This window comes from Chiloscyllium plagiosum, chromosome 36 (assembly GCF_004010195.1).
Source record: "Chiloscyllium plagiosum isolate BGI_BamShark_2017 chromosome 36, ASM401019v2, whole genome shotgun sequence".
Classification (NCBI taxonomy): Eukaryota; Metazoa; Chordata; class Chondrichthyes; order Orectolobiformes; family Hemiscylliidae; genus Chiloscyllium; species Chiloscyllium plagiosum.
Window position 1 is genome coordinate 7445629 of NC_057745.1, and position 27283 is coordinate 7472911.

Consider the following 27283-nt stretch of genomic DNA (forward strand, 5'->3'; position numbering starts at 1 on the left):
TTAATGCACTTTTAGAGGTAGTTATGTCAGTGCAGACTTGATGGGCTAAAGGGCCTGTTCTGTGCTGTATGACCCTTGACCATGACCTGGTGTCATTCTCATGGCTTTTGCCCAGATCATTGCTAAAGATCTTTGGTGGGAATCTGTTTGGATCCCAGCTACAAAAGTCTCTGATAGAATATTTCCAGCATCCCAAGTTCTCTTGGGAGAGAACAGGAATTGACACTTAACTGCAGTATGCTCAGTCTTCTGAGAATGCAGATGAGGTGCTGTTTAATCCAGCATAGATGTAGCTCTTACAGGACGTATTGTACTTGACTAGGAAAACTTTCAATTTTGTCTTTCATGTTAATTATTTTTGGGCTTTTCAGGATCAGAGTTATCAATGTTAGGGTCCAGACTACTTTCGCATTGTGTTAAAATCACGTACTCCCAGCGAAACCTAGAGTAGATTAGATGCAGAGTTCAATTTTCTCTTCAGTGCTGCATTAAGCATTCTCACATCTGGTCCAACATTAAATAGCACAATACTACAGAAGCTAAAATAAAAGTAGAAGAGAGTGTGCTGGAGAATTTCTGGTAGCATTTGTGGAGAGAGAATCAAATTTGAAGTCTCGTATGACTCTTCATCAGAACTCCGAAGAAACGTCATACTTTTTCTCTCCAAAGTTGCTGCCAGAACTGATGAGTTTCTCCAGCACTCATTTTCTTTTTATTTCTGGTACATTGTTTAAGATGCAGAGTGAAGCTGTCTCTAATAAACACCAGTAAGTTTTCCTAGTCAATATTAGTCATGAAACCATGGCTGTTATGTGACTCTAGTCCCTGCCTAGACATCAATAAGTAGCCCTGCAGCTCTCTGCTCAGAATTACATTGCTACTACCTCTAAAAGTGCATTAATCCCCATTTCCTGCATTTGTCCCATATCCTTGAATGTTGTGATATTTTAAGTGCTCATCCACTTTTTTTTAAAAAAACAATTGTAAGGTTTCTGGCCTTCACTACCATCCAGGCAGTGCATTCCAGATTCCCACCACCCTGAGTGAAAAATGTTTTCTCAACCTTCTTCTAAATCTCCTGCTCCTTTACCCTAAAACTATGCCCCTTTGTGACTGACCCCTCAACCAAGGGGAACAGCTACTCTCTATTCACACTGTCCATACCCCTCAAAACCTTATACACCTCAATCATGTCCCCCTCAGCCTTCTCTGCTCTCAAGAAAATAACCCAAGCCTATCTAGTTTCTCCTTATAGCTCAATTTCTCCATCTTAGGCAACATCCTGGTGAACCTCCCCTGTGCCCCCTCTAGTGCTATCACATCCTTCCTGTAGTGAGGGGACCAGAACTGCACACAGTGCTCCAGCTGCGACCTGACCAATGCTCTGTACATCTGCAGCATTACCTCCTTGCTCTTATACTGTATACCATAACTGATGAAAGCAAGTGTCCCACATTCCTTCTTAACTATCCTATTCATGTGTTTTGCTGACTTCAGGGATCTGTAAATAATTACAGAAAGATCCTTCCATTCCTCTGAGTTACCCAGTGTCCTGCTATTCATTACATATTCCCTCATCTGGCTTCTTCTGATACCTGATTTAACCCTTGCACGTATCAGGGTTAAATACCATCTGCCAGTGCTCTGCCCATCTGACCAACCCACCTATACCTTCTTGTAACCTACAATCATCTTCTTTGTTACCAACCACAAGCTATAAAGTTTGAAGAATTGGTGAAGATGCAATGGGCTGAATGGCCTCTTTCTGCACTGCAACAAATCTGTGATTTTGATTCCAAGATCGATATGGAGGAAGACTCTCCGTCAGTGCATTCACGTTATATTTGCACAACATCAACCCTGCCTTTTCCTCAACACACCCTTCCCAGCTATATACATACATGTATACACAGATAAATAAAATGGCAAATGCACTGAGGGTGACTACTGACCTTCCCTGAAATTGTTATTTTGTTTACTCCGCTGTGCATGACCTCAGCTCCTGAAAACAGGTGCCAATGCTAGAAATGAAGTCAGTACCTCAGTAGCAGTGCACAGGATCCTCCAAGCAGCTATGAGGGAGCGTTGATGACAACCAATCCAACCAAGACGTCCAGAGAAATAAAGTTTATATTAAATAGAGCTAACGTAATCTTGAATATTAGTCATGAAACCATGGCTGTTATGTGACTCTAGTCCCTGCACTTGGTTACTAAGCCTAGACATCAATAAGTAGCCCTGCAGCTCTCTGCTCAGAATTACATTGCTTTTACAGAGCAGTAAGATCCCGGCTTTAATCCTAGACCTGTTCTCAGTTTGGGAAGCAGTGAGGCAGCTACAATGAATAGCAGCTACAGAAAGGAAAAATTCCCTGAGATGGGAAACTGACAATCACAGACCTGATCAGGGTGCAGTGAGCCCTCCTGGAACAGTGTCTGCACAGTGTTTCTTAAAGTCTGATTCTACTGTGATGGGAGTTCCAAATTCAACCACACAAGCTTTTCCATAGGACTGACTAGACCGTGCTGTGAGAACCTCCACTGATTCTTCGCAAACTGGTTAATGTGAGGTGAATGCCTTTGCTTTCAATGCAATTCCATGTGAATTCAATCAGCTCTGCACAGACCTGTAATCCAAACTTGCTCCTCACCACTCTACATACAAAACTGCATTTAATTTCTCAGAAAGGATTTTGGATACTCAGATGCTTTGACAAGCTACGGGAAAACCTGAACCGTTCACCCTGTGTCTTAACACAACTGTTAAAGGTCAATACGGAGGACTGAGCTAGGACTGAAACAGACCATTCAACTGAGCCATGCCTGTGTTTCCAATCCACACAAGCTTCCTCCTATCCCTGTTCACCATCTCAAACCTGAAGCATTGTAAGCTGCGAGGAGGATAGTGTGGAACCACAAAACAACATGAAAAAGTTAGCAGAATGAGCAGACAGGTGGTTGAAGTTCAATGCAAGAAATGTGAGGTGATTCATTTTGACTGGAAGAACATGGAGAGACAAATGTAGCACAAGCAGAACAATTCAGAAGTAGAAGGACCTGGACGTATACATGCATAAGTCATTGAAGGTGACAAGACAATTGAGAGAGTAGTTAATAATGCATACGATGTCCGGGGCTTTATTACCAAAGACATAACATAAAAGCATTAGGAGGTTCTGTTAAACGTGTATGAGACATGAGCACAGTCTCAACTGGAGTAGTGTATCTAGTGTAGGGCACGATACTTTAGAAAGGATGTGATCATATTAGAGAGAGTGCAGAAATGTTTTACAAAAATGGCTCCAGGGACAAGGAAGTCTGGTAATGAAGATAGATTGGAGAATTGAGGACTGTTTTACTTCAAGAGGAGAAGGCTGGGAGGAAATCAAATAGAGTCTGGACAGAGTAGATGGTCAGAAACTGTTCTCAGTCATGAAAGGATAAAAATCAAGAGGGCACAGGTTTAAGGTATTAGGCAAAACAAGCAAAAGTAACATGAGAAAAAAACTTATTCATGTAGGGAATGGTCAACGTCTAGAACACACTGACAGAGTGTAATAGAGATAGGTCAAATGAAGCATGCAAGGTATTGGATGGTTATTTGAAAAGAAACAATGTGTAAGATTACAGGAAGAAAACAGAAGAATAGCGCAAATTGAGATGCATATTAGGAGGGCCAGTGCAAACACAGTGGGCTGAATGGTCTCCTTCTGTAACCATAACAATTCTATGATGTGAATTCTACCAGCATGACCCTGTCCCACTGTACACTAATATTAAAGAGGACAGTGATACATATCTCCAACTAACTTTGTTGAAGTAACATTTGTCCAGATTCAGATGTGTGACTGTTCCTGTAAGCACTTTCCATAGGCAGTTCCCATTAATTTTCCTTGCCGGGTCACACTGGTCTATAGCTTCAGTAGAGGCCTTTCTCAACTGCTATGAATGCTGGGACAGTTCTACCTCCATTGCTACTTCTGTGGGCGAACAAGTGAAAACTCTCCTATCTCCTACAGTCAGGTCAGCTGTGATGAGCAAAGGGCAAATATTGGCAAGAGAAGGAAAAAAGAAGATTACTAGAAGGCAAAGTGCAAGTAGAAGACTATGTTAGTGACCCTTGTCCATCTGAAATGTTACATTTAATTTCTGTGTGCTATTTTTTAAAAGTGTGTTGTAGTGCCAATCGTGCTTCAGGTATGTGAGGTACGAAAGGTTTAGAGGGATGTGGACCAAACACAGACAATTGGGACTAGTTCAGTTTAGGAAACCTGGTCAGCATGGATGAGTTGGGCCGAAGGGCCTGTTTCCATGAAGCATAGTTCTATGACTGTAAACCTTGCTCCAGTCATCTGTCCAGTGTTTCCTTACGGCCCACTACATAAATTGTGGAAGACAATTCATATTCCTCCCAGTACATTTTTAGTATTCACATCATTCATCAATTGAAAATGCAAGCTGCGTGAAGTCTGCTTCTTCCCTCAAGCGGTTTCCAACTGGGTCATCCCATGTGAGCTCCAAGATATGTCTATTTTCAGCAGAGAATCTCATGCAGTCTTTGATGCACCAATCGTCCCAGTCCTCGGAGGGAAGCTGCTCATTGAAACCTCTGCATTTGAATAGGTTAGAGGCTGACTTCAGCTGCTTTTTCTCTCTTGGACGCGTTTTATTTCTCTGCACACTGCAGCAACCTGCCGCAAATAAGTAACTATCAATCTGGGATGACATGCAGCACCTATCCTGCTGCTGTTATTTTGCAGGCAGACTGCAATGCAGCTAACTTGTTCAGGATCTCACCCAAAGCCCACAAAACACACTGATATACACAACTATCCCAGCACAAGTCTCCTGGTGGTTACTAGCTCTGGACCAGCAATCCATCTCCAGCAGCTCACTTCCCACCACAACACCTTTAGAGTTGAAATTTTCATTTATTTTGGGAAGTTGGGTATAAAAAGCTGTCATCAGTAAAATGAAAATAATAAATATTAGACTGTTAGATTATTGTTTAAAAAGACAATTATTCATTGGAAAGACCTGCATTTATATTGCACAATCTTAATGCATCCAAAGTGCTTCATGGCCAATGAAGTACACTTTGAGAAAAGTCACTGTTGTAATGTAGCAAATAAGATTTATGCATGGGACGATCCCACATCCAGCAATATCCGAGTTCCCCAGTTTTGTGATGAGAGTTCAGGCAGAATTCCCCAGCTCTCAGAATCCCTAATGTTGAACAGGCCAGTCAGCCCATTGAGTCCACACTAATCTTCCAAAGAGCATCTATTTCCCATGGCTAACCCACCTAGCCTGCACATCCCTGGACACTATGGGGCAATTTAGCTTGGCCAATCCAGCCAGCCTGCATTTCTTTGGACTGTGGGAGGAAACCTCAGCAAATCCACACAGACACAGAGAGAATGTACAAACTCCACATGAGCAAACAGTTGCCCAAGGCCAGAATCAAACCCAGAATCAAACTCAGAGACTCTGACTGACTGTGAGGAATTGAAATCCTCATGAAGTATATCACATAAATTGCTGACACAGCGACAGTGTGAAGCTGTAAGTTTCACATCTTGAGGAAGCTCTTTGAACTGAGAAGGTCAACCATTCTGTTAGACCAAGTCTTTCCAGACTTGAGCCAAAACTACAGGCTCCATTTCCCCTTTCCACTCACACGCAAACAAATAATTCATTTGTAATCTTACTTCTGTCTTGAAAATAACAAAACGAAAGAGGCAAAGATACATTCCCATGTGTTTTCAGGCAAAGGAAAGGACAGGCAAGGAGCTGATCAGCTGTTAAACAGCTGAAGTGACCTGCCCATAAAATGTTTTCACAGAAGGGGTGGTTTGTATATGGAATAAACTGCCAGAGGAAGTAGTGGGTGCATGTACAGTTACACCATTTAAAAGATATTTGGACAGGTACATGAATAAGAAAGGTTTAAAGGGTTATGGGCCAAATATTGCCAAATGGAACTAGTTTAGTTTGGGAAACCTGGTCAGCAGGTTGGATTGAAGGGTCTGTTTCCACACTGTAAGACGATGTGTGTTATAACACACCCGAATAGGTTGGTTAGGTATTTATAAATTCAACTTCTTTTTCTGTTCACATGCACAAGGCAGACAACTATGAGCACATTGCACAAATAATTTTATAAGCAGTTGTCTGGTGTGTAACCTGACGTATCGCAGATTTAGTACACAGGCTGCAGTTACGCTATTTCAAGATTAAATGCCTGCTGAGTCTCCTCGCAGAATTGAAACTAAGATATAGAAGCAGGAGTAGGCCATTCAGCCCATTGAATCTGCTGTACCATTCAATGAGATCATGGCTGACCCATAATCCTCAACTCCACTTCCCTGCCTTTACCCCCTAACCCTTGATTCCCTTCCTGATTAAAAATGTCTGTCTGTCTCAACCGTGAATATACTTAATGACCCAGCCTCTACAATTCTCTGCAGTAACGAATTCCACAGATTCACTTCTCAATGTGGATTTATGTACTGAAGAGTGATATTCTCTCTGATAATGTACTTTTCTCCATGTAGGAATGGTGCTGTTAATTCCTGTTGCTCTCCTCCTTGGAGAGTTGTATCTGATTCATGTTTTTAATACAGGACTACCGCTAGGGCAGGGAATGCTGGGATAGGTTGGCTTCCATTGCTGAACTCATTTTTGCTGTCTCACTCTCCAGCTAGATTAGAGAGAGGGGAATGTGAAAAAAAGTGGGAGACAGGAAAAGAACTAGAGAAAAGAAAAAGACAAAATGAATGCATTGTCCCTACTTTGGTCTGTATAGAAAAGTTGGCTTTTTGATATAAGTATTGATATTTGTGTGAATGTTATGAGTACATGGATATAAATTTCTAACTGTGAAATATTCATGACTGTTTGCTGTAGTCTTGTTGCACAGATAGTAATGTCCGTATCTCTGATCCCAGAAGTTCCAATTTCATTTTCCATCCCAGGACATGATAGGCCATGAAAACAGCTCAAATAATTTGGATATCAAGTTGTAGAACCTTCCAACACACACTAAAGGCAGGAGAGATTCCTGACTGTGGCAAGTGATGGAAAGAAAGTTGGAGCCTCTACCATCAACAGTTATATCTCCAGGCTACAACGTTGTTTGTAAATATATGTGTTACTACAGGAACCCAGACTTCCTGGGTGATCTGTAACATGCCCATACCACTCCACTAGGATTTGCAGCTGAATAAATACACTATGGAAATAACCTATTCTTAGACCCTACAGTACAATGCCAGTTAGCTGCGGTAAAAATGCAAAATTCAAAATGATTCCCCTTGGGCTGTTTCCTCACAGTTTAAGTGGCTTGCCTTTGAAGGACATAAATATATGGCACATGCCTGTTCTGTGAATTATATGTGGCTGAGGAAAAAGATTCATGGTAGGAAAGATAAATTTCATGCTGTATTCAGCATGGTTAGAAAAGCTTTGATCTTCATCAGAGTAATCTCTGTACATTAATACCTGGCATTTTTAGGTCAGGCCTTATTAATTAGAGGCCTTGGGTCTTTCTAAACATCTGTCAGGCTCACTTTAATGTTTAATTCCTTCATTGCCTTGCAGAGGCAGAGAGGTTTATTATGGTGGGGGTGGGGACATAAGAAAGCAAGGAGAGAGACCATGAGAAATTCTGCAGAGTTGTGAGGAAGAGGCTTCTCATTCATCAGCTGAAACTGATGTGCAGTAAAATGGTTGGGATTTTATTCAGTATTGGTTTATAAGAAAAGGGTTTTATGATCTGTGTGTGTTAGCCTAGAGAGCTGCCACTAGTGAATCAAATATTGCACCATTTTAAATTTGTTGTGACATTCAAACTAATTACTTTTAAGTGTTAATAGGTGGCTCTCATTACTGAGAGCATACTGACGTGAGGATTATTCTGTTTAGTCAATCATAGGGTCCGTAGAGAGAAAGAGAGACCACCCGATCCCGTTACAATGAGCTGGAGGCTGAAGGGATAATTGCATTTCTATAACACCGTGGGAGATTCCAGAGCAGTCACCAGTAGGAAACATGGCAGCCAATGTTCCAAAAAAAAAAGAGCTCCCACAAGAAGCAATGCGATAATGACTAAATGGTTCATTTGAGTGATGTTGGCTAAGGGATAAATATCAGCTGAGATACCAAGGGTGACTATCCTCAAGCTGTGACTTTCACAGCACACCAGTCTATACTAGTGCATTAGTTCAACAGCACATACACAGAGAAGGGGCTGCAATTGGTTTGAAGATTGATGACCCTGAGATAAAACGTTTGAGTTTTAATGATCTGTAGGGAGTGTACAGACTTTAAGAGGAATTTCCAAAAGAAAATTGGATGAACAACTCATTGGGAAGGATTATATAACTGTGGCAAGAACTTATGCTTGAAGCATCAACTCTCCTGTTCCTCGGACGCTGCCTGAGTGTCTGTGCTTTTCCAGCACCACACTTTTTGACTGTAACAAGAAAGCAATGAAGTGGCTGAATGATGTGAAGGAGCTGGGTCCATGTGGTAGATGAAAAAGTTAAGTCAGCCATTATAGATGCAAGCACTAGTTTAACTGGTGGGAAGAGTGAGTGAAGAAGATGGAGTGACTTTGGGTGAGAATGGAGGTGCAAGATACCTAAAGGCCTGATCGCAAAAGCTTCCATGTGGGATAAATCAGTTCAGCTCCACACTCCTGCCTGTTCTCGACTTATGGATTTATATCGGGTGCTCCGGTTTCCTCCCACAATCCAAAGGTGTGCAGGTCAGGTTACTTCAGAGTAACCCACCTGTTGGGCCAAAAAGGGCCTGTTTCCCTACTGTAGGGAATCTAATCTAAACCATATGATGGGAGTTGGTTAACTCAGTTGGCAGGACAGCAGGTTTGTAATGCCAACAGCACAGGTTCAATTCCCACCATCTGAGGCTATCATGAGCAACTCTCCTCTCATCTGAGGCATGGTGACCCTCAGATTAAACCAAATCGTCTTTCTCTCTCTCTCTGTCTAATGAGAGAGAAGTGCTATGCTCAGGTAGGAACTTTTATCCCACATGGTGCCATTCATCACAGATGGGACTGGATAAGAACCTGAACTTCTTCCAGTTTTTGATTTAATTATTCTTTTAATGAACCTGCCAGGGCATTTTGTCTAATTGAGGGCTTTCATTCCTGTGAATGTGGTGATATCCCGGGCGTCATAACAAATGACACTCCTGGCAAGTCCCAAGGCAAAACGTTCTTTTGATTTGATTTATAGTTGCCACATGTACATAAGAACAGTGAAAAGTTGTTTTGTGAGCAGATCATAGCAAACAAGGACATTTGGATTGTCGGGCGCTTTGTCACAACGAGGTATACAAGGTTACAACTGCACAAAAGCAAGATGAACATTCGATTTTAAGTTAGACTAGGCGGCATATTTTTAAGGTCAGAGGAGAAAGAATTGAAAAAGACACGGGAGGCAATTTCTTTTTTGTTTTTACACAGCGTGGTTCATAGGTGGAATGAACCTCCAGAGGAAGTGGTGGACCCGGGTGCATTTACAGCATTTATAAGACATTTAAGTAAATACATGAATAAGAAATGTTAGGTGGGATATGGGCCAAGTGCAGGCAGGTCAGACTGGTTTAGTTTGGGATTATGGTCAGCATGGACTGGTTGGACCGGGGGGTCTATTTCCGTACTCTGACTCTGAAAAGGTTATTTAAGTGACATATTGGTGAAATGTGCAACCTATACTTTAAATTCTTTGGGTATGTGGTGATATATTTGAGGAGAAAGTGAGGTCTGCAGATGCTGGAGATCAGAGCTGGAAATGTGTTGCTGGAAAAGCGCAGCAGGTCAGGCAGCATCCAGGGAACAGGAGAATCGACGTTTCGGGTATAAGCCCTTCTTCAGGAATGTGGTGATATAACTAAGCATTGAAAGAACTAAGCATTGAAAACTTTGCATGAACATATTTGGTTAATAATGCTGCCTCAGTACTAGGGACCTGGGTTCGATTCCAGCCTTGGACAACTGTCTGTCTGAGTTGGTTTCCTCCCACAGTCCAAAGATGTGCAGGTTAGGTAGATTGGGCCATGAGAAATGCAGGGCTACAGGGCTTGGTTGGGGGATGGCTCTGGGTGGGATGCTGTTCAGACGGTTGGTGTGGACTTGTCGCGCTGAATGGCCTGTTTCCATACTGTTGGGATTTTATATTATTTAAAAAAAGCAATGGATGACATGTGAGTGAAACTCAATGGAAGTGGAACCATCTGACCAGCAGATGGCAGCAGGACACTTGAAGATGTTCATTCACCAGCTCTCAAAAATGGGATTGATTTCACGGAGGTCCTGTGTATTTGTTCTGCCTGTGAGGGACAGCATCTCCTTTACTCATGTTTTAAAGCAGGACCAGTCTCCGAAGGTCAGTAAGCAGGACACCAGCTGCGGACTGAATCTGTGAAGTTTGTTTTATTTTCCAAACCTCGATCTTTGATGAAAAGGTCAAAAATCACAACACCAGGTTATAGTCCAACAGATTCATTTGAGAACAGAAGCTTTCAGAGTGTTGGAGAAAATCACAAGGCAGATCTTGAGCGTTAACCAGTTTATTACACGATGCATCACGGGAGACTCACCATCCTCACAGTGGCTCGAAACAGCTCCAAAGTACAGCAGAAAGTTAGAGTTATATGAGAAACAAGACCCAGGCTGAGACACAGGCTGACCGTTAATCACAAGGTGTCAAGATGCTCCAAGGAGGTACCAAATCAGGGGTCAGCTCTCGGGGTCAGCTCTAATTGATGCTACACATTCCACAAGTGGACAGGAATGAAAGTTATCGCCTAACATGCTGTGTACAGAGATCCGTAACAAATGTAGGACAGATGTCTTTAATTAGAGGAACCACAGACATTGGCAATATATCATAAACTAATTGACAGGGCTAACACACTTGAGCAACTAAGCAACATGCTCTAGCAATGCATCACAGTGGGGAAACATTGAGCAGGCAAACCGAGGTGCCTTGAACAGATAAGTTACACTTTAGCATTACCTCCTTGTGAGAGAGGAACTAAGTTATGTATTGGAGGCTGCGAAACAGCCTCTCACAGCTACATGCCAAGTTCTGTGGGGTGAGGGGCACATCAGCAAAATGGTTCCTTTACTGGGAGGGAAGCCATGACCAAGAAAATGGCTTCCACACAGAGCCTCGCTCCCTCTTCAGGTGCTTTGTCTAAGAGTGCAAAGTAGGCACAGAGTGACACCCTGTGTCTGCACACAGTTCGTGAGCAATGCACCAAGCAAAATGTGAGGTGGTGGATGCTCCCTGACTTTCACAGCTGGAAGACCCAAAGAAAGGCAGAATGATGACTCCGAGGGAAGTCCTTCCACACAGTTGAATTGTGCCAGTGCTACCAATCTAAGAAATTGAGATGTTTTACAAGCGGCCCATCCCCACCTGTCCCAAATCCCTTGGGAAACAGAATCTCAGATATCCAAAGGCAAAATACTGCAGGAGCTAAAAATCTGAAACAAAACACAGAAAATGCGAGAGAAACTCAGCCGGTCTGGCAGCATCCATAGAGAAGGAAAGAGGGTAAACATATCAAGTCTGTGGGACTGTTCTTCTGAACGCCTAGAGAGAGGTCAGACTGTATTCGAAACACTAACTCTGTTGCTAAGATGTTGCCAGACCTGCTGGAGTTTCTCCAGCATTCTCTGTGTTATTTTAGACATTGAGCCCAGCATGTATATCAGCATGCTGCTGACTGTCACATCAAGGCTCATTAACACAAATGCAACATGCCTTTGAAGAGCTGGGAGTATCTACTGTATGACCCATGCTGGAGCTGACTGGAGGGGTCAAATGGCCTATTCCTGGTTTCTATTTCTGGTATTTCCATGTATGAAGAAACCAACAACCAGAGATACAGACCCAGACATTAAGGAAGCAGTATTTAGAGATAATAGGAAGACAAGTTATCAATAACTCGCTTCTATGTAGTGCCTTCAGTAACAATAACATATTCATTTGCAGTTCACAGGGATGCAGACTGAGAATAATTGGCATTAACCAAAGGGGCATTAACTTTAGGATAGTTCAGCATAGAGATCACTTTTAAGGAGCAACTGAACAACAGCAAAGGAGCTGGTGAGATTTAGGGAGGAAATCCTGGAGCTCGGGATGATAGCTGACAGAAGACACAGCAACCATTAGTGAAGGAAATGTTACAGCTAAGGGAAGGGTGATCAATTTCAGAAAAATGACTCGTTACAAAAATGTATGTAACAAGGAATAATAGACAAACTTTGTCTTCTATGCAGTCAGCAATATTGCAAAATGAGTTCCAGTTCACGAGTGACTTTGCTAAGTTAATTTATGTACAGTATCTGAGCTCACTGGATTTCTCATCAGTTTGACGCTGAACCATTGAGAGGACTCATTTTGACTCAGTCAAACCTTGTTATAGCTAAGTCGTGCTATCATGTCAACTAACTGACTAAAACATACAGAGTCCACTTAATGAAGGTCCCCCAAGATACAGTGCATGGTGTATGAAATAATTTCAGAAGCTGGTATCCAATAACCAAGTCACCCTTTATTTACCCGTGGAGAATCCTTGAACTGACCCAGCTCCCTCAGAGCCAGCTCTCAGAGTGAGCAGGACCTCTGACATTGCTGTTCCTGTGAATTCTTTCATGGTGATACCTTCCAGAAAGAGAGGTCAGTGCCATGACTAGCATCAGCAGGCCATGCGTAGACCCTCAGTAACACCCCCACTGCTTGAAACTTCAGGAGAATATCGAACATTGGAGAAAATGCTGAGGGGCATTAGAGAAGGTAGATAAAGAGAAACCTTTCACCTCTCTGGGAAAACAATGGGGCGGTGTAGTGGCTCAGTGGTTAGCACTACTGCCTCACAGCACCAGGGACCAAGGTTCAATTCCAGCCTCAGATGACTGTGTGGGGTTTGCACGTTCTCCCAGTGTCTGCGTGGGCTTCCTCCGGGTGCTCTGGTTTCCTCTTACAATCCAAAGACGTGCAGGTCAGGTGAAATGGCCATTACAAATTTCCCTAGTGTTAAGCGCATTAGTCAGGGGGTAGGGGAATGGGTCTCGGTGAGTTACTCTTCGCAGGGTTGATGTGGACCTGTTGGGCCAAAGAGCCTGTTTCCACACTGTAGGTAATCTAATCTTATCTTATGAGTCAATAACCAGGGGTACAGGTAAAGACATTCACCACCTACTCCATACATTCCTCCTCCCACCCTTGAGTACAGACCGATATGCTAGAACAGGTTGATGTTAGGGAGGAGGATGTGATGGAAATTTTGAAAACTGTAAGGGTAAATAAATCCCCTGGACCAGACGAGATGTACCCATGGTTACGACAGGAAGTGACAGAATAGATTGCTGTGCCTTTGACAATGATGTTTGCTTCCTCACTGTCCACTGGAGTAGTGCTAAATAATTGGGGGTGGCAAATGTTGTTCCCTTGTTCAAGGGAGGGAATAGGAATAACCCTGGGAATTACAGACCAGTCAGTCAATCTCACGTCTGTAGTGGGCAAAATATTAGAGAGGATTCCGAGAGACAGGATTTATGATTACTTGGAAAACCATAGTTTGAGTACAGACAGTCAGCATGGCTTTGTAAAGGGCAGGTCATACCTCACAAACTTTATTGAATTAATTGAGGATGTAACAAAACACGTTAATGAATTTAGAGCAGTGGGTGTGGTGTACATGGATTTTTGCAAGCGTTTGATAAGGTATGCTCATTCAGAAAGTAAGGAGGCATAGAATACAGGGAAATTTAGCTGTCTGGATACAGAATTGGCTGGCCCATAGAAGTGAGAGGGTGGTGGTAGTTGGAAAGTATTCAGCCTGGAGCTCGGTGACCAGTGGTGTTCTACAGGGATCTGATCTGGGACCTCTGCTCTTTGTGATTTTTATAAATGACTTGGATGATGAAGTGGAAGGGTAGGTTTGTAAGTTTGCTGATGACATGAAAGTTGGTGGAATTGTGGATAGTGGGAGGGCTGTTGTAGGTTGCAACAGGACATTGACAGGATGCAGAACTGGGCTGATAAATGGCAGATAGATAGAGTTCAATCTGAAAAAGTATGAAGTCATTCACTTTGGAAGGTTGAATTTGAATGCAGAATACAGGGTTAAAGGCAGGATTCTTGGCAGTGTGGAGGAAGAGAAGGATCTTGGCTCCAGGTCCATAGGTCTCTTAAAATTGTCACCCAAGTTGATAGGTTTGTTAAGAAGGCATGTGGTGTGTTGGCTTTCATTAGCAGGGGAATTGAGTTTAAGAGCCATGAGGTTATGCTGCAGCTCTATACAATCCTGGTCAGACCACACTTGGAATAGTGTGTTCAGTTCTGGTCACCTCATTATAGGAAAAATGTGGAAGCTTTAGAGAGGGAGCAGAGGAGATTTACCAGGATGCTGCCTGGATTGGAGGGCATGTCTTATGAAAAAAAAGGTTGAGGGAGCTAAGGTTTCTCTCATTGGAATGAAGGAAGATGAGAGGTGACTTGATAGAGGTGCACAAGATGTTGAGGCGTAGATAGAGTAGATAGCCAGAGACTTTGTCCCATGACAGAAAGGTCTGTTACAAGGGGCATAATTTTAAGGTGATTGGAGGAAGGTTTAGGGGAGATGTCAGGGGTAGGGTCTTTACTTAAAGAATGATGGGTGCGTGGAATGCACTGCCAGCATTGGTAGTAGAGTCAGATACATTAGAGACATTTAAGCGACTCTTGGATAGGCACATGGAACATAATGCAATGAAGGGTATGTAGGTTAGCCTGATCTTAGAGTGGGATAAAAGGCCGACTCAACATTGAGGGCCAAGGGGCCTGTCCTGTGCTGTACTTTTCTATGTTCGAACACAACAATCACTGTTTTCCAACTCCTTTCAGTTCTGAAGAAAGGTCATACCGGATTTGAAACATTAACTCTGTTCCTCTCACCACAGAACTCTACTAGATCTGCTGAATTCCTCCAGCATATTCTGTTTTATTTTATATGATATAAAGGCACCCTGAAATATAGATGTATCCATCTCCTGGGCTGTGGCTCAGTCTGTCCTGTCTCGAGGGGAGCATTTAGATTAGATTACTTGCAGTGTGGAAACAGGCCCATCAGCCCAACAAGTCCACAGTGACCCTCCAAAGAGCGACCCACCCCTACATTTACCCCTTCACCTAACACTACAGGCAATTTAGCGCTTTGTCATTTTAACCAAATGAAACAAGACAAAAACCTTATTTCTACGGCAATGTAAAAAATTAATATTGTGGCCTTCCTAACATTGATTCTAAAACTACAGACTGTTGCCACTAGATGGTATCAAATTTCTGGTCCCAAGAATGTGATTAACCAACAGGGGAACCACTGGAAACGAGATCAGGAAAAGGCTATTAGTGAACACAGGAGGGCACTCTACTCCACATTAGAGAGAGAAACAGAGACAGAGCAAACATCTCAGTGTGAACAGACTCAGAGTTAACCAGTTTGGTTATTAGCTCAGTTTAATGTTCCTCAATATAAAAATCATGGGTAATCCCTGAAGTGAATCTTCAACAAAGACACTTTAAGTAACCTCAGAGAGGAGTGAAATTAAACTCTTCAAAATAACTCCAAGTCAATATAGGCATGGTGGTAGGCCATTCAGTCCCTCTTGAGTTCACCATTCTAGATTGAGGCTGATCACTGAACCAAATTATCTACATATCCTTCAATGTCATTCATATCCAGAAATCCATCTCTTGAATGTAATTATTAATGGAGTCTCTGTAACCCCCTGGGGTAGACAATTCCAAAAATCCACCCTCCCACCGAGTGGAGAAAACAATGTGCCATGTAACACCTTCATACCATGAACCAGGTGAGAGGTTGATTAAAGGGGGAAGAGTCATTTCAATCCCAGTAGGTGTGTTTTTATTTCAATAGGATGCGGGTGTCACTGGCTGGGCCGCCATTTATTGCCTGTCCCTAATTACCCTGGAGAAGGTGGTGGTGAGCTGCAGTTCTTGGGTTACTGACACACACTCAGTGCTGTTAGGGTCCGAGTTCAGAGATTTTGACCCAGTGACAGTGAGGTCATGACTATATGATTCCAGGTCAAGTGGGTATGCGGCTTAGAGGGGAACTTGCTGCTGGTGGTGTTCCCATGCCTCTGCTGCCTAGTGTTAGATTATTAAATAAAAGTTAAATTGTGTAATGTGGCTAAATCCAGAAAACCCATTACTCCTTACAGCACTATAGTTGATTTAAGGCCATGGGCCCTGCTGCTTCTGCAGGTTTCTGTGCTCCATGTCCCCATGATGGAGGCTTCAATCTGCAATTTGAGAGGGTGAGGGTACAATCGGAAGTGACAATATTTCTGTTGAATAAAGGGAACTATGGAGCTATTAACGATATAGAAGATAGTATCAGCAATAACATTAGCAAATTTGCTGATGATACTAAGTTGGGTGGCAGGGTGAAATGTGAGGAGGATGTTAGGAGATTACAGGGTGACCTGGACAGGTTAGGTGAGCGGTCAGAGGCATGGCAGATGCAGTTTAATGTGGATAAATGTATGGTTATCCACTTTGGTGGCAAGAACAGGAAGGCAGATTACTACCTAAATGGAATCAATTTAGGTAAAGGGGCAGTACAATGAGATCTGGGTGTTTTTTAGTACACCAGTCAATGAAGGTAAGCATGCAGGTACAGCAGGTAGTGAAGGCGGCTAATAGCATGCTGGCCTTCATAACAAGAGGGATTGAGTATAGAAGCAAAGAGGTTCTTCTGCAGCTGTACAGGGCCCTGTTGAGACCGCATCTGGGATATTGTGTGCAGTTCTGGTCTCCAAATTTGAGGAAAGACATTCTGGCTATTGAGGGAGTACAGCGTAGGTTCACAAGGTCAATTCCTGGAATGGCGGGACTACCTTACGCTCAAAGACTGGAGCGACTGGGCTTGTATACCCTTGAGCTTAGAAGACTGAGAGGGGATCTGATTGAGACATAAGATTATTAAAGGATTGGACACTCTGGAGGCAGGAAACATGTTTCCGCTGATGGGTGAGTGCCGAACCAGAGGACACAGTTTAAAAATACGGGGTAGACCATTTAGGACAGAGATGAGGAGAAACTTCTTCACCCAGAGAGTGGTGGCTGCGTGGAATGCTCTGCCCCAGAGGGCAGTGGAGGCCCAGTCTCTGGATTCATTTAAGAAAGAGTTGGATAGAGCTCTCAAGGATAGGGGAATCAAGGGTTATGGAGATAAGGCAGGAACAGGATACTGATTAAGGATGATCAGCCATGATCATATTGAATGGTGGTGCAGGCTTGAAGGGCAGAATGGCCTACTCCTGCACCTATTGTCTATTATTTATGACCTATTGCCCACACCCCAGGCAGATCAGGATAGAGAATGATGTTGCAATTCTCATAGCCCTACTTCATCTGCATCACTGCAATTGGCCCTAGGCTATTGCTGCACTGTATCGCAGTTGTGAGTGGGCTCTATGCCGAGCAGGGGACACTGCAAGCGTGCATCCCATACCCCCACACTCTCCCATCTCCTGCATCCCACCCAGACCTCCCCAGTTCCCACACCCTCATACTCCCCCGCCCTCACCCCAGTGCTCCCACATCCCTGTCACCCCACACTCCATAGCCCTAACTCCGCCATAACGCCATCCTCCTTCACCCACCACCTAAGCTCCACCACAGCCCCCGTCTCCCATCTGCTCCATACCCTCTGTGCAGTGCATAGTGAGATCTGAGGAATACTTTAAATGTCAGTTCTAGCGTCTTATGGTTTAAAAGCTCAATTATTTCAGACTAAGGGCACCACAAGACATAACTGATTGAGGTGCCCAGCCTGAAACCACTTGTCCATATTGTCTGGATTGACTATTTTAATCCCTGGGGTGAACACTAAGATTTATTCATAGGATTGAACGCAGAGACAGCACCAAACAAAACTAAATCTTCTTCACTTTGTCTTTTGTCCTTCTCTCTTTTAGGAATTCTCTTCACCACCTTGGTTTTCGGCCCAGCTTGTGGTTTCATTCTTGGTTCCCTTTGCACCAAGTTCTACGTGGATGCAGTTTTCATCGACACAAGTATGTAAGGTCATCCTGCCACTAATGTTAGGCTCTTTGTTTATTTTTGTCCCTTCCTACTTATTTCTCTCCTGTCCAATTTCCTCTGCTCCTCTCCCGCACGCCATCAGCACATGAGAAAACAGTGGGATATTGCAATGACTGGTGTTCAACCCTTTCAGACAAATCTGTGTGTTACAGGCAAGGCCTGTGCATTCACACTTATACAATCACTGACACACACACACACACGTGCAAATGTTATCTCTCACACAGACAGGGTCAATCACACACACACACACACATTTTCCCCTGGAGCAGAAGGGATTGTGGGAGGGCATGACTGAGATGGATAAAATTATGAGGGGCATAGACAGGATGAAACTTTGCCACTTGGCGGAGGGTTCCATGACTGGGGGATGTAGATTTGACGGACAGGAGATTTAGAGGGGATAGGAGGCAAAACATCACCCTGGTACTGGTGGAAATCTGGAACACACTGCATGTTAAGGGTGATAAAGGCACAAACCATCATCACATTTAAGAAGTATTTAGAAGTGTGCTTACAGTGGTAAAGCACAGATGATGGTGGGTCACAAGCTGGAAAATGGGGTTAGAATAGTTAAGTGGTTGTTTTTGCAGCACAGACATGGTAGACCAAAAGGGCCTTTTTCTGTGGCATAGATCTCTCAGACTCTATGACACACACACACACACACATACTCAGACAAATTACTTACACACACAGATCCCATGTGTCCATTTATATATGTGCATATTATAGGACACCATATGTTTTGTATATATACGCACCAAAAGAAATTGATTTCATTCGACATTACTTTTCCCCACACTCTGCTGTGTTTAGTTTGTTCTGTATGGATACCATGTTGGCTTTAGATGTCCCCATTTGAATAGATTTGAATTTAATGGAGCTTCCAGTAATCTGCTGGAGAAATTTAGAGTTTTTTTGAGATTTTGCTAGTTTTAGAATGGAAAGCCAGTTGATGGACTGACCTTTGGAGAAAGCTGCATTAACAGGTATTATTTGGGAGAGTACAGTTATAATCAAGAGTTTTTTGGTGTGTATGTGGAGTGCCTTTAGAAGTTTCTCACTGTTTGTGGTCTCCTGGATGGTCCTGATTATCCATGGTAATCAGGCAGTGCTGAGGAAAGGATTAGAATAATATTTCTGACCAAACAAGTTTGTGAAATGCCCAAGAATTTGCACACCTCTGCCAAAGCACTGTTCTCGGGCATGTTGTGTGATCTTAGTAGCACCACTGTCCCAAGCCATTGGAGATTGTAGAAACCTCTCAGTTGGGAACAAGGGATCAGTCCATCTGCAAGGATGGTGGAGAGTTTGTTGCGGATTTGAAATCATTATCACAAAACGGACATTGAACTTGGCATCTTCCTGCTCCATCTCATACCATTTGGTACATTTGAGGAGTATAGGCACAGAATTTGAGAGGGTGTATTCTAGAATTTGGTCATAGCCAGTTAAAACCAAAGTGAGGGTTACAGAAGAAGCGAGGTTTGGAGGAGAGGTGTAGAGATCTCAAAGCATGTTACAGAAGTAGGGATGGGCAGGGCCATGGAGGTGGATGAACATGAGGGTGACAATTTTCAGTGAGTTCTGGGTGGAATGGGAGCTAATGCTGAATGGCCAACCAAGTTCACAGCAGAAACTGCCCAGGGCAACCTGTTCTGGTCTCAGTGACACAATGACTCAGGTTATGTACCGAGAAGTGAAAACTCTCACACGGAAGGGTAAATGTTTAACGAAATACTGTGAGGATAGGATTTGATTGCTGCTTTTGAGTGTCATACCATTTGTTGCAGGTAAACTGGACATTTCTCCTGAGGACCCTCGCTGGATCGGAGCTTGGTGGGGGGGCTTCCTGCTCTGTGGTGCTTTGCTCTTCTTCTCAGCTCTCTTCATGTTTGGGTTCCCGCAGTCGCTGGCTATCAAGGGTGACCGGATCCCAGAGAGTGAACAGGCCATGCTTCCACAGAATATCCCACAGGAATTTGAGAGACCGAAGCCCAGCAATGGAGTAGCAGAGCACCTCCATCCGTCCAGCACCACTTCCTGTTTCCAACAGCTGAGAGGTCAGTCAGGACACATCCATCACCCACCCCATTTCTCATTTGGTGTGTGTCTGCTCCCATCCAGTGGGGCAAAAATTGGATGTGATGTACATTAAGCCCCTGCCCACCCAAATAAGCTTCTCTAAATCATAGGGGAAAATTTTTTTTTAAAACCAATAAAAAGGACATCTTAGACAAGATAGATTTTTAAAAGTCTAAATGTATACAGAACCCTCTTTACAAATTTTTCTTTTCAAAAAAAAAAGTTTCTATTTACATACTTTTTTAAAAACTTGCACACGTTCTTGTGGAGAAATCTCTCCAGATTCTGAAGAAAGCTTTGGTACAAGTTTTGCTTTTGCCCTTCGTCGTTTCAGTGAGACTGTCCGGGAGATGAGGGGAGCATCAGCACAGCTGTGATACTTCCACAGTCGAATACCCTCAACTTCACCCTCACCACTCTACCAGCTCCCTATAGAGTGGGTACCATAGCAGATGATGCAGATCCCATTGGAAAGATATGCCAGTGGGTGATGGTCTGGGGAGAGTGCAAACCAGTGGGTTCTGCTCAGTTCCCAATCTCTCTGAAGTCCTGCCATGTCACTTTGCAGACAAGAGCAGGGGATCCATTCAGAACCATGGTGACTGACTCTCTCTGGCCTCTTCGCTCCAATCCTCTCAGACTCCATTAGCCTTCTCAATGGATGAGATGTCAAAGGGAACTCAGAGGCCAGACACCAATCTCAGGTCTTGCATTGATATCTTTGTCTTTAATTTGTATTGCCATTCTTTCGATTCAATTCACCTTCCAAAGTCTTGTAGCTACAGAAAAAGCCTTGGTTTCCGTGCAGTGTACCAAGGAATGTTTCCAACCCATAGCCCAGCCTGGTGTGTCTCGGGGGAGCACTGCCCCCTTCAGGTCAGAAAGTCATAGCTTCAGTCACCAATCCAGAGGCATGGGTATGCCCCCTTTCCAGTGCAGTGCTGACAGCATGCTGCATTATTGGAAGTGCCATGTTTCAATCAAGTTGTTAAAATCAGTTCATGTTGGCTCCTCTGAAGCTTGGAAGTGGTGCTATTACAAAGAGGAACAGGGAGTTCTGTCCAATGTTTGTTCCTTAACCAACCCAAAATCTGCTCATTTACTTCACTGCTCAACGCAGCTGGCACATTTCCTATCCAGCAGTGAATACACATTATTTTATGAATTTTGGAGGTCATGAAAGTCACTATACCATCGAACCATTTTCTTCCTTTCAAATCTGCTCAACTGTTTTTAGTGATGTCAACTTGAGGTGTACCTTCTTTTTGTTTTAGAATCCCTACAGTGTGGAAACAGGCCATTTGGCCCAACAAGTCCACACTGACTCTCCGAACACTATCCCACCCAGACCCATTCCCCTACCCTATTATTCTACACTTATAGCTAACTAATGCATGTAACCTACACATCCCTGAACATTATGCTCATGGGATATTGGCATCACTGACTGGGCTAGCATTAATTGTCCAACCCTAATTGCTCTCGATAGTGGTGGACAACTGCTTTATTAAAATCGCTGCAGTCCTTGGAGTCCTTGCTAACGTCCCCACCCAGCTGCAGTGCTGTTAGGAAGAGAGGTCATGGGGAACGGGTAGATCTCAACAGCCCTTCTTCATAACAGTGCCATGAGTTTGTGTTCTGTTTTATTCATTCATGAGACAAGGGTGTCACTGTCTAGGCCAACATTTATCGTCTATTCCTAATTGCCCAGAGGGCAGTTAGGTTAACCACATTGCTGTGGGTCTAAAGTCACATGTAGGCCAGACCAAGTAAGGATGGCAGTTTCCTTCCCTAAAGGATATTAGTGAACCAGATGGAGTTTTCGAACAATCTACAATGGTTTCATGGTCATCACTAGACTCTTAATTCCAGGTGTTTATTGAATTCAAGTTCCACCATCTACTGTGTCATGATTTGAACCCAGGTCCCCAGGACATTGTGTCCACCTCAGTGGTTAGAAGGGGCCCTGGTTTAGCATCTGTGAACTTCGGCCCTCTGATGAAGGGCCAGTGTTTATCCTGTGTATTGGTCAGGTCCTGTGTAATGGGGAAGATGGAATCCTGAGGAATAGGAAATGTAGAGATTGTGACGTTTGCTGTCATATTGGCAATGATTAATAATCTTGTCTCTGGGCAGAGGGATTGGAGGGTCTGACAAAGGGAGAGGCTGAACAGGCTGGGGCTATTTTCCCTGGAGCGTCGGAGGCTGAGGGGTGACCTATTGGAGGTTTATAAAATCATGGGAGGCATGGAAAAGGTAAATAGAGAAGGTTTGTTCCTCAGGGTGGGGGGGAGTCCAAAACTAGATGACACAGATTTGCGGAGAGGGGAAAGATTTAAAGAGGATGTAAGGGGTAACCTTTTCACGCAGAGGGTGGTGTGTGTATGGAATGAACTGCCAGACGAAGTGATGGAGGCTGGTACAATTACAACATTTAAAAGGCATCTGGATGGGTATATAAATAGGAAGGGTGTAGAGGGATATGGGCCAGGTGCTGGCAAATGGAACAGGATTAGGTGAGGATATTTAGTTGGCATGTTCAAGTTGGACCCCAAGGTCTGGTTCCATGGTGTATGTCTATATGTCTCTATGACCTGACCACCTGGGTTTATTTTTCCCTGTTGCAGTGATTCCAAAGGTGACCAAGCACTTGTTGTCAAACCCAGTGTTTACGTGTATCGTTCTCGCTGCCTGTATGGAGATTGCTGTTGTCGCAGGATTTGCTGCCTTCCTGGGCAAATACCTCGAGCAGCAGTTCAACCTTTCAGCCTCTTCCGCCAATCAGCTTCTGGGTAAGTGAGACCATTTGACTGTCTGTCCTGCCAAGCACTTGGCTCACGAATGTCAATTCTCCTGCTCCTCGAATGCTGCCTGTCCTGCTGTGCTTTTCCAGCATTGCACTTTTTGACTCCCGAAGTTGAATAGCTGTTGACATTAGGTGGCTCAGTGGTTGGCACTGCTGCCTCACAGCGCTAGGGACTTGGGTTCAATTCCACCCTCAGGCTACTCCTGTGTGGAGTTTGCACATTCTCCCCTGTCTGTGTGGGTTTCCTCTGGGTGCTCTGGTTTCCTCTCACAATCCAAAGGTGTACAGGTTGGGTGGATTAGCCATGCTTAAAATAATTGTCTTGTAGTGTCCAGGGATGTGTCTGTTAGGTTGGTTAAATCATGGTTAAAAACCCCATGTGGGATGATGGGTTTGGGTTGCCCTTTTAATGGGCTGAATGGCCTATCTTTGCACTGGAGGGATCCTTGATTATGGAGTGGCTGCCTGTTTAAGGCTGTGATGAGGATAATCTTTTATTCTCTCAGACAGCTCTTATGAACAGATAGAGTAGGCCATAAGCGAAGGAGTAGGCCATTCAGCCCCTCAAACCTGCTCCAACATTCTATTAAGATCATGGCTGATTTGATAGTAACCTCTCATCCACATTCTTACATATCCCCAATAACTTTTCACCCCCCCCCCCCCCCCGCCGCCTTGCTTAACAATACTGCAACTTCCATGACCTTAAAAACATTCAAGGGCTCTGCGTTTAGCACCTTTTCAGGAAGAACTCCTGTTGAGACTCAACACTGTTCAAAAGAATTTCACCTCATCTATTTGTTATTTTTAACCAGTGACTCCTTAGCCGTAGATCCATCCTGTCCTCACCTACCCTGCCAAGACCTTGTAGGTTTCAATGAAATGTCCTATTGCTGTTCTTCTCAACTTCAGCAGGCACCAGCACAAAGAATTGCACAGGGCTAGGCTTGTATCTGAGAAATAATAGCAATATGCTGTGGTTGCTGGATATCTGAAACAAGCACAGTGAATAGAGGAGAAACTCAGCAGGCCTGGCAGCATCCAGAGAGAGAAAACAGGGTTAACGTTTCAAGTCTAGTGACAGTTTTCAGAATCTCCACAGATGCTGCCAGAACAGCTGAGTTTCTCCAATATTCTGTGTTGTTTGTTTTGGATTTCTGGCACCGTCCGCCTTTTTGTTTTTATTCCTGCGGACAACAAGTTACCCCTATCCAACTTTTCCACAGAAGGTAACATTACCCCACCTCCCTCTCGCTGCAGGTACGGGTTGAGGAAATCTCTTCTGAACTACCTGCAATGTATTTGTATTCTTCCTCACATAAAAGGTGACTAACACTGTACACAATACTCCAGATGTGGTCTCAGCTGCGCCCCGTGTAACTGAGGCGTAACTTTTTCACATTTGTATTCAATTCCTCTCGCAATAACTGACAACATTCTATTAGCATTCCTAATTACTTACTAGTCAATATTTGAAATTCTCTTCCTCAGGACCAGTGGAGACTTGGTCATTGAATACATTGGGACTGGGTTAGGCAGATTTTTGATCCAAGATTTTCAGGGGGACCAAACAAGAAGCTGGAGTTGGGGCCATAGTCAGATTAGCACGATCTCATCAAATGACAGAGCATCCTACTCCTGCTCTGAATTTTATATCCTGTTTTTATGTCCTGCTGAAATTAGGGAGGAGAGTTTATCCTGTTCCCTGAACTTCCTCTGCTACAAGCTGCTAACACTGTTAAAATAGATGCTGCTGAGTGTATTATGAATGTTATAGCTCTTACACTAATTAACAATGACTATCTTTGCTAGTGTCATGCCATTGTGATTGTACAAATGTGAACATTAGCAACAATGACATACATGTGTATTCCCTTGATCTTCTATCACTTGTGTTCACTCGAGCAGTGCCAGCAAATGAAAGAGATGTGAACAGTTGTGCACATTCCTGGGTCTTCGTGCCCTTGCAACCCCCAATTTCCAAAGTGTCAACACCATGCCACATGGAGGAGACTGGTGTGGGGCATCAGTACTGGTGTTGTTCAGCTGGGCAGAAAGTTTCTTCTGCTGTAACATCAACGTAATTTTTTCTTGCACCTGATGTGAGCTGTCTCCTGTCATGAGAGAAAGGGAAGATATACATTTCAGAGCTCCAGTAGCTTCAGGATAGAGATGTGAGATTGCCTTTTGTCATATCACAATGGGACTTAATGGAGCTTGACAACTGGGTAGTTTAAAGTTCAGATGAAGCAAATGTCTCCTGTGTATTAATTATGAATATCATTGTGCTGATAGGATTATGTGTCTTTAATATTTATGTGCTGTCATTTGTGTTCTGTTATCTTCACAATGGTTTAACTGGGAAATGTACTGTTCATGTTACCTGAACTACACAGAGACACCAAGCTGAGCACAGGTTGGTCTCTGTCACTCCCTGTAGGGAGATGGATACTCACGCAGAACACTTTCCACTGATCATGTACCTGTTTGGAAGTTGGGCAAGGCTAGAATATTAACACAGTTAACACTCTTGCATCTTGGCCTCTCACTGTGCTACAACCTCCACCTTCTCTCCCTTCAAGTCTCAAGGACGCCGTTTTGAGTGCACCTCTCGTTTCATCACCAGGTCTGGCCAGAAAACACCAATCACAATCACCTCTGTCTAAAACAAAACATTGATAGTCTTGGCATTCATGGGAAGTTGCTGGCTGGACCAACAATTATTGTTCATCCTTAGCTGCCCTCGAGAGAGAGTGGTTTCTGAGTTGTCCTGCTTGAACTGCAGCAGTCCTTGGGTGAAGGATGTTCCAGAATATTCCAGGGTTTTGACCAAAACATAACCTGAATTCTGCAGATTCTGAATGAATTCCACTCCAGTACCAATCTGAACATCTGCTGTCTTTTAGTTAACTCTCAACAGCTCCAATTTTAAATTCTCATTCTCTTATTCAAACCCCTTTCTTGGGTTAGTGTGGATTTTATCTTTGCAACTCTGCACCACATCCTGAAACATTTTCCTTCATTGAAGGTGCTGATAACTTCTTTTATTAAGACGAGGAGGAGGAAGAGAATTTTTTGCATGGAGTGTAGTCAGGTTGTGGAATGCACACAGTCTGACAGTGTGGTAGATGTAGGTTCACTTGTCGCTTTCAAAAAAGTAGTGAATAATGGTTTGCTGATAAATACCTTTCAGGGCTGCAGGGAAAGGGTGAGTAACTGAGACTTGCTGATTTGCTCTTGTAGAGAAGCAGCACAGACATAAGGGGCTGAATGGCCTTTTTCTGAGCTGTAGCCATTCCATATTTGAAGGACTGTAGCATAGACCAACAAACTTGAATGGGGAAAATGAACCGCAAAGTCAAAGAGATGTAGAGCAGTTATGAGGGATAAAATTTCAAGGACAGAGGATTTCAGAGCACTGACAATAAAATAGTGGATCAGAAGCCAAGATCAATCTGGAGTTGCAGAAAACAAGAGTGTGTTTTGGACAGAGATAGTTATGGAAGGCATAATGAGTTTCAGGATTGAGAAAACAGTATTGTTTGCAGGGAACTTCCAGAGTTAATATATTTGAGGGTGAAATAGTCAAATATATTTTAATAAAAGCTGGGAATCAGAGATTATTATTGATCTGAGCCATGCCTTGAAGAAACGCTGAGGGTAATTCACAGGTCACTTGTTAGAACAGGTAATGAGAGAGACCGTGTGAGCATTCAGCTGATTATAGGTGATCTTGAGTTGTACACAACCTTCAAACTATTTGTACTTTCATTGTCAGACAGTTTCAGTGTATATTCTATTTCCATTCACAGAATGGAAAGTTGGAACAAGGTTATTTTTTATAAAGAGCTATCAAACTCCTTGGATCAGTGTGTACAACATATTCTGAAATCTCTGCCCCACAAGATGTGGTACAACTAAGTCTACAAATAGAAATGGTCTCTCTCTCTCTCAGTCTTTCTCTCTCTCCCCCCTAAATGCCGCTTTCTCGCTCCCTCTTTCTCTCAGCTGTAATCAACATTCAAGAGTGTTCAGGTTCCAAATACCAACAAACCTCTAGAAGATATATAAAAAAAGAAACAATGAATATTTCACCCCACTCAAAATATTTGAAGAATCTGGAACTCAATTGAGTCAGATTGCAGCATTTTAGCGTAAAACTATTCCTGACAAATTTAAGTGTGACACTAGACACTAACATTTGGAAGAGACAAGTCCAAATGGAACATCCAACT

The 27283-nt window shown here is 43.4% G+C and overlaps 1 protein-coding gene across 1 annotated transcript in view; it reads left to right on the forward strand.

Annotated features, from left to right (window-relative positions):
• Positions 1-27283, forward strand: part of slco3a1a (solute carrier organic anion transporter family member 3A1a) — a 182895-nt gene that overhangs the window by 112745 nt on the left and 42867 nt on the right. Inside the window, exons 3-5 of the mRNA XM_043677221.1 lie at positions 18028-18126; positions 19951-20220; positions 22870-23034. Of these exons, the coding sequence (XP_043533156.1) occupies positions 18028-18126; positions 19951-20220; positions 22870-23034 (534 nt within the window). The remainder of the gene's footprint in view (positions 1-18027; positions 18127-19950; positions 20221-22869; positions 23035-27283) is intronic.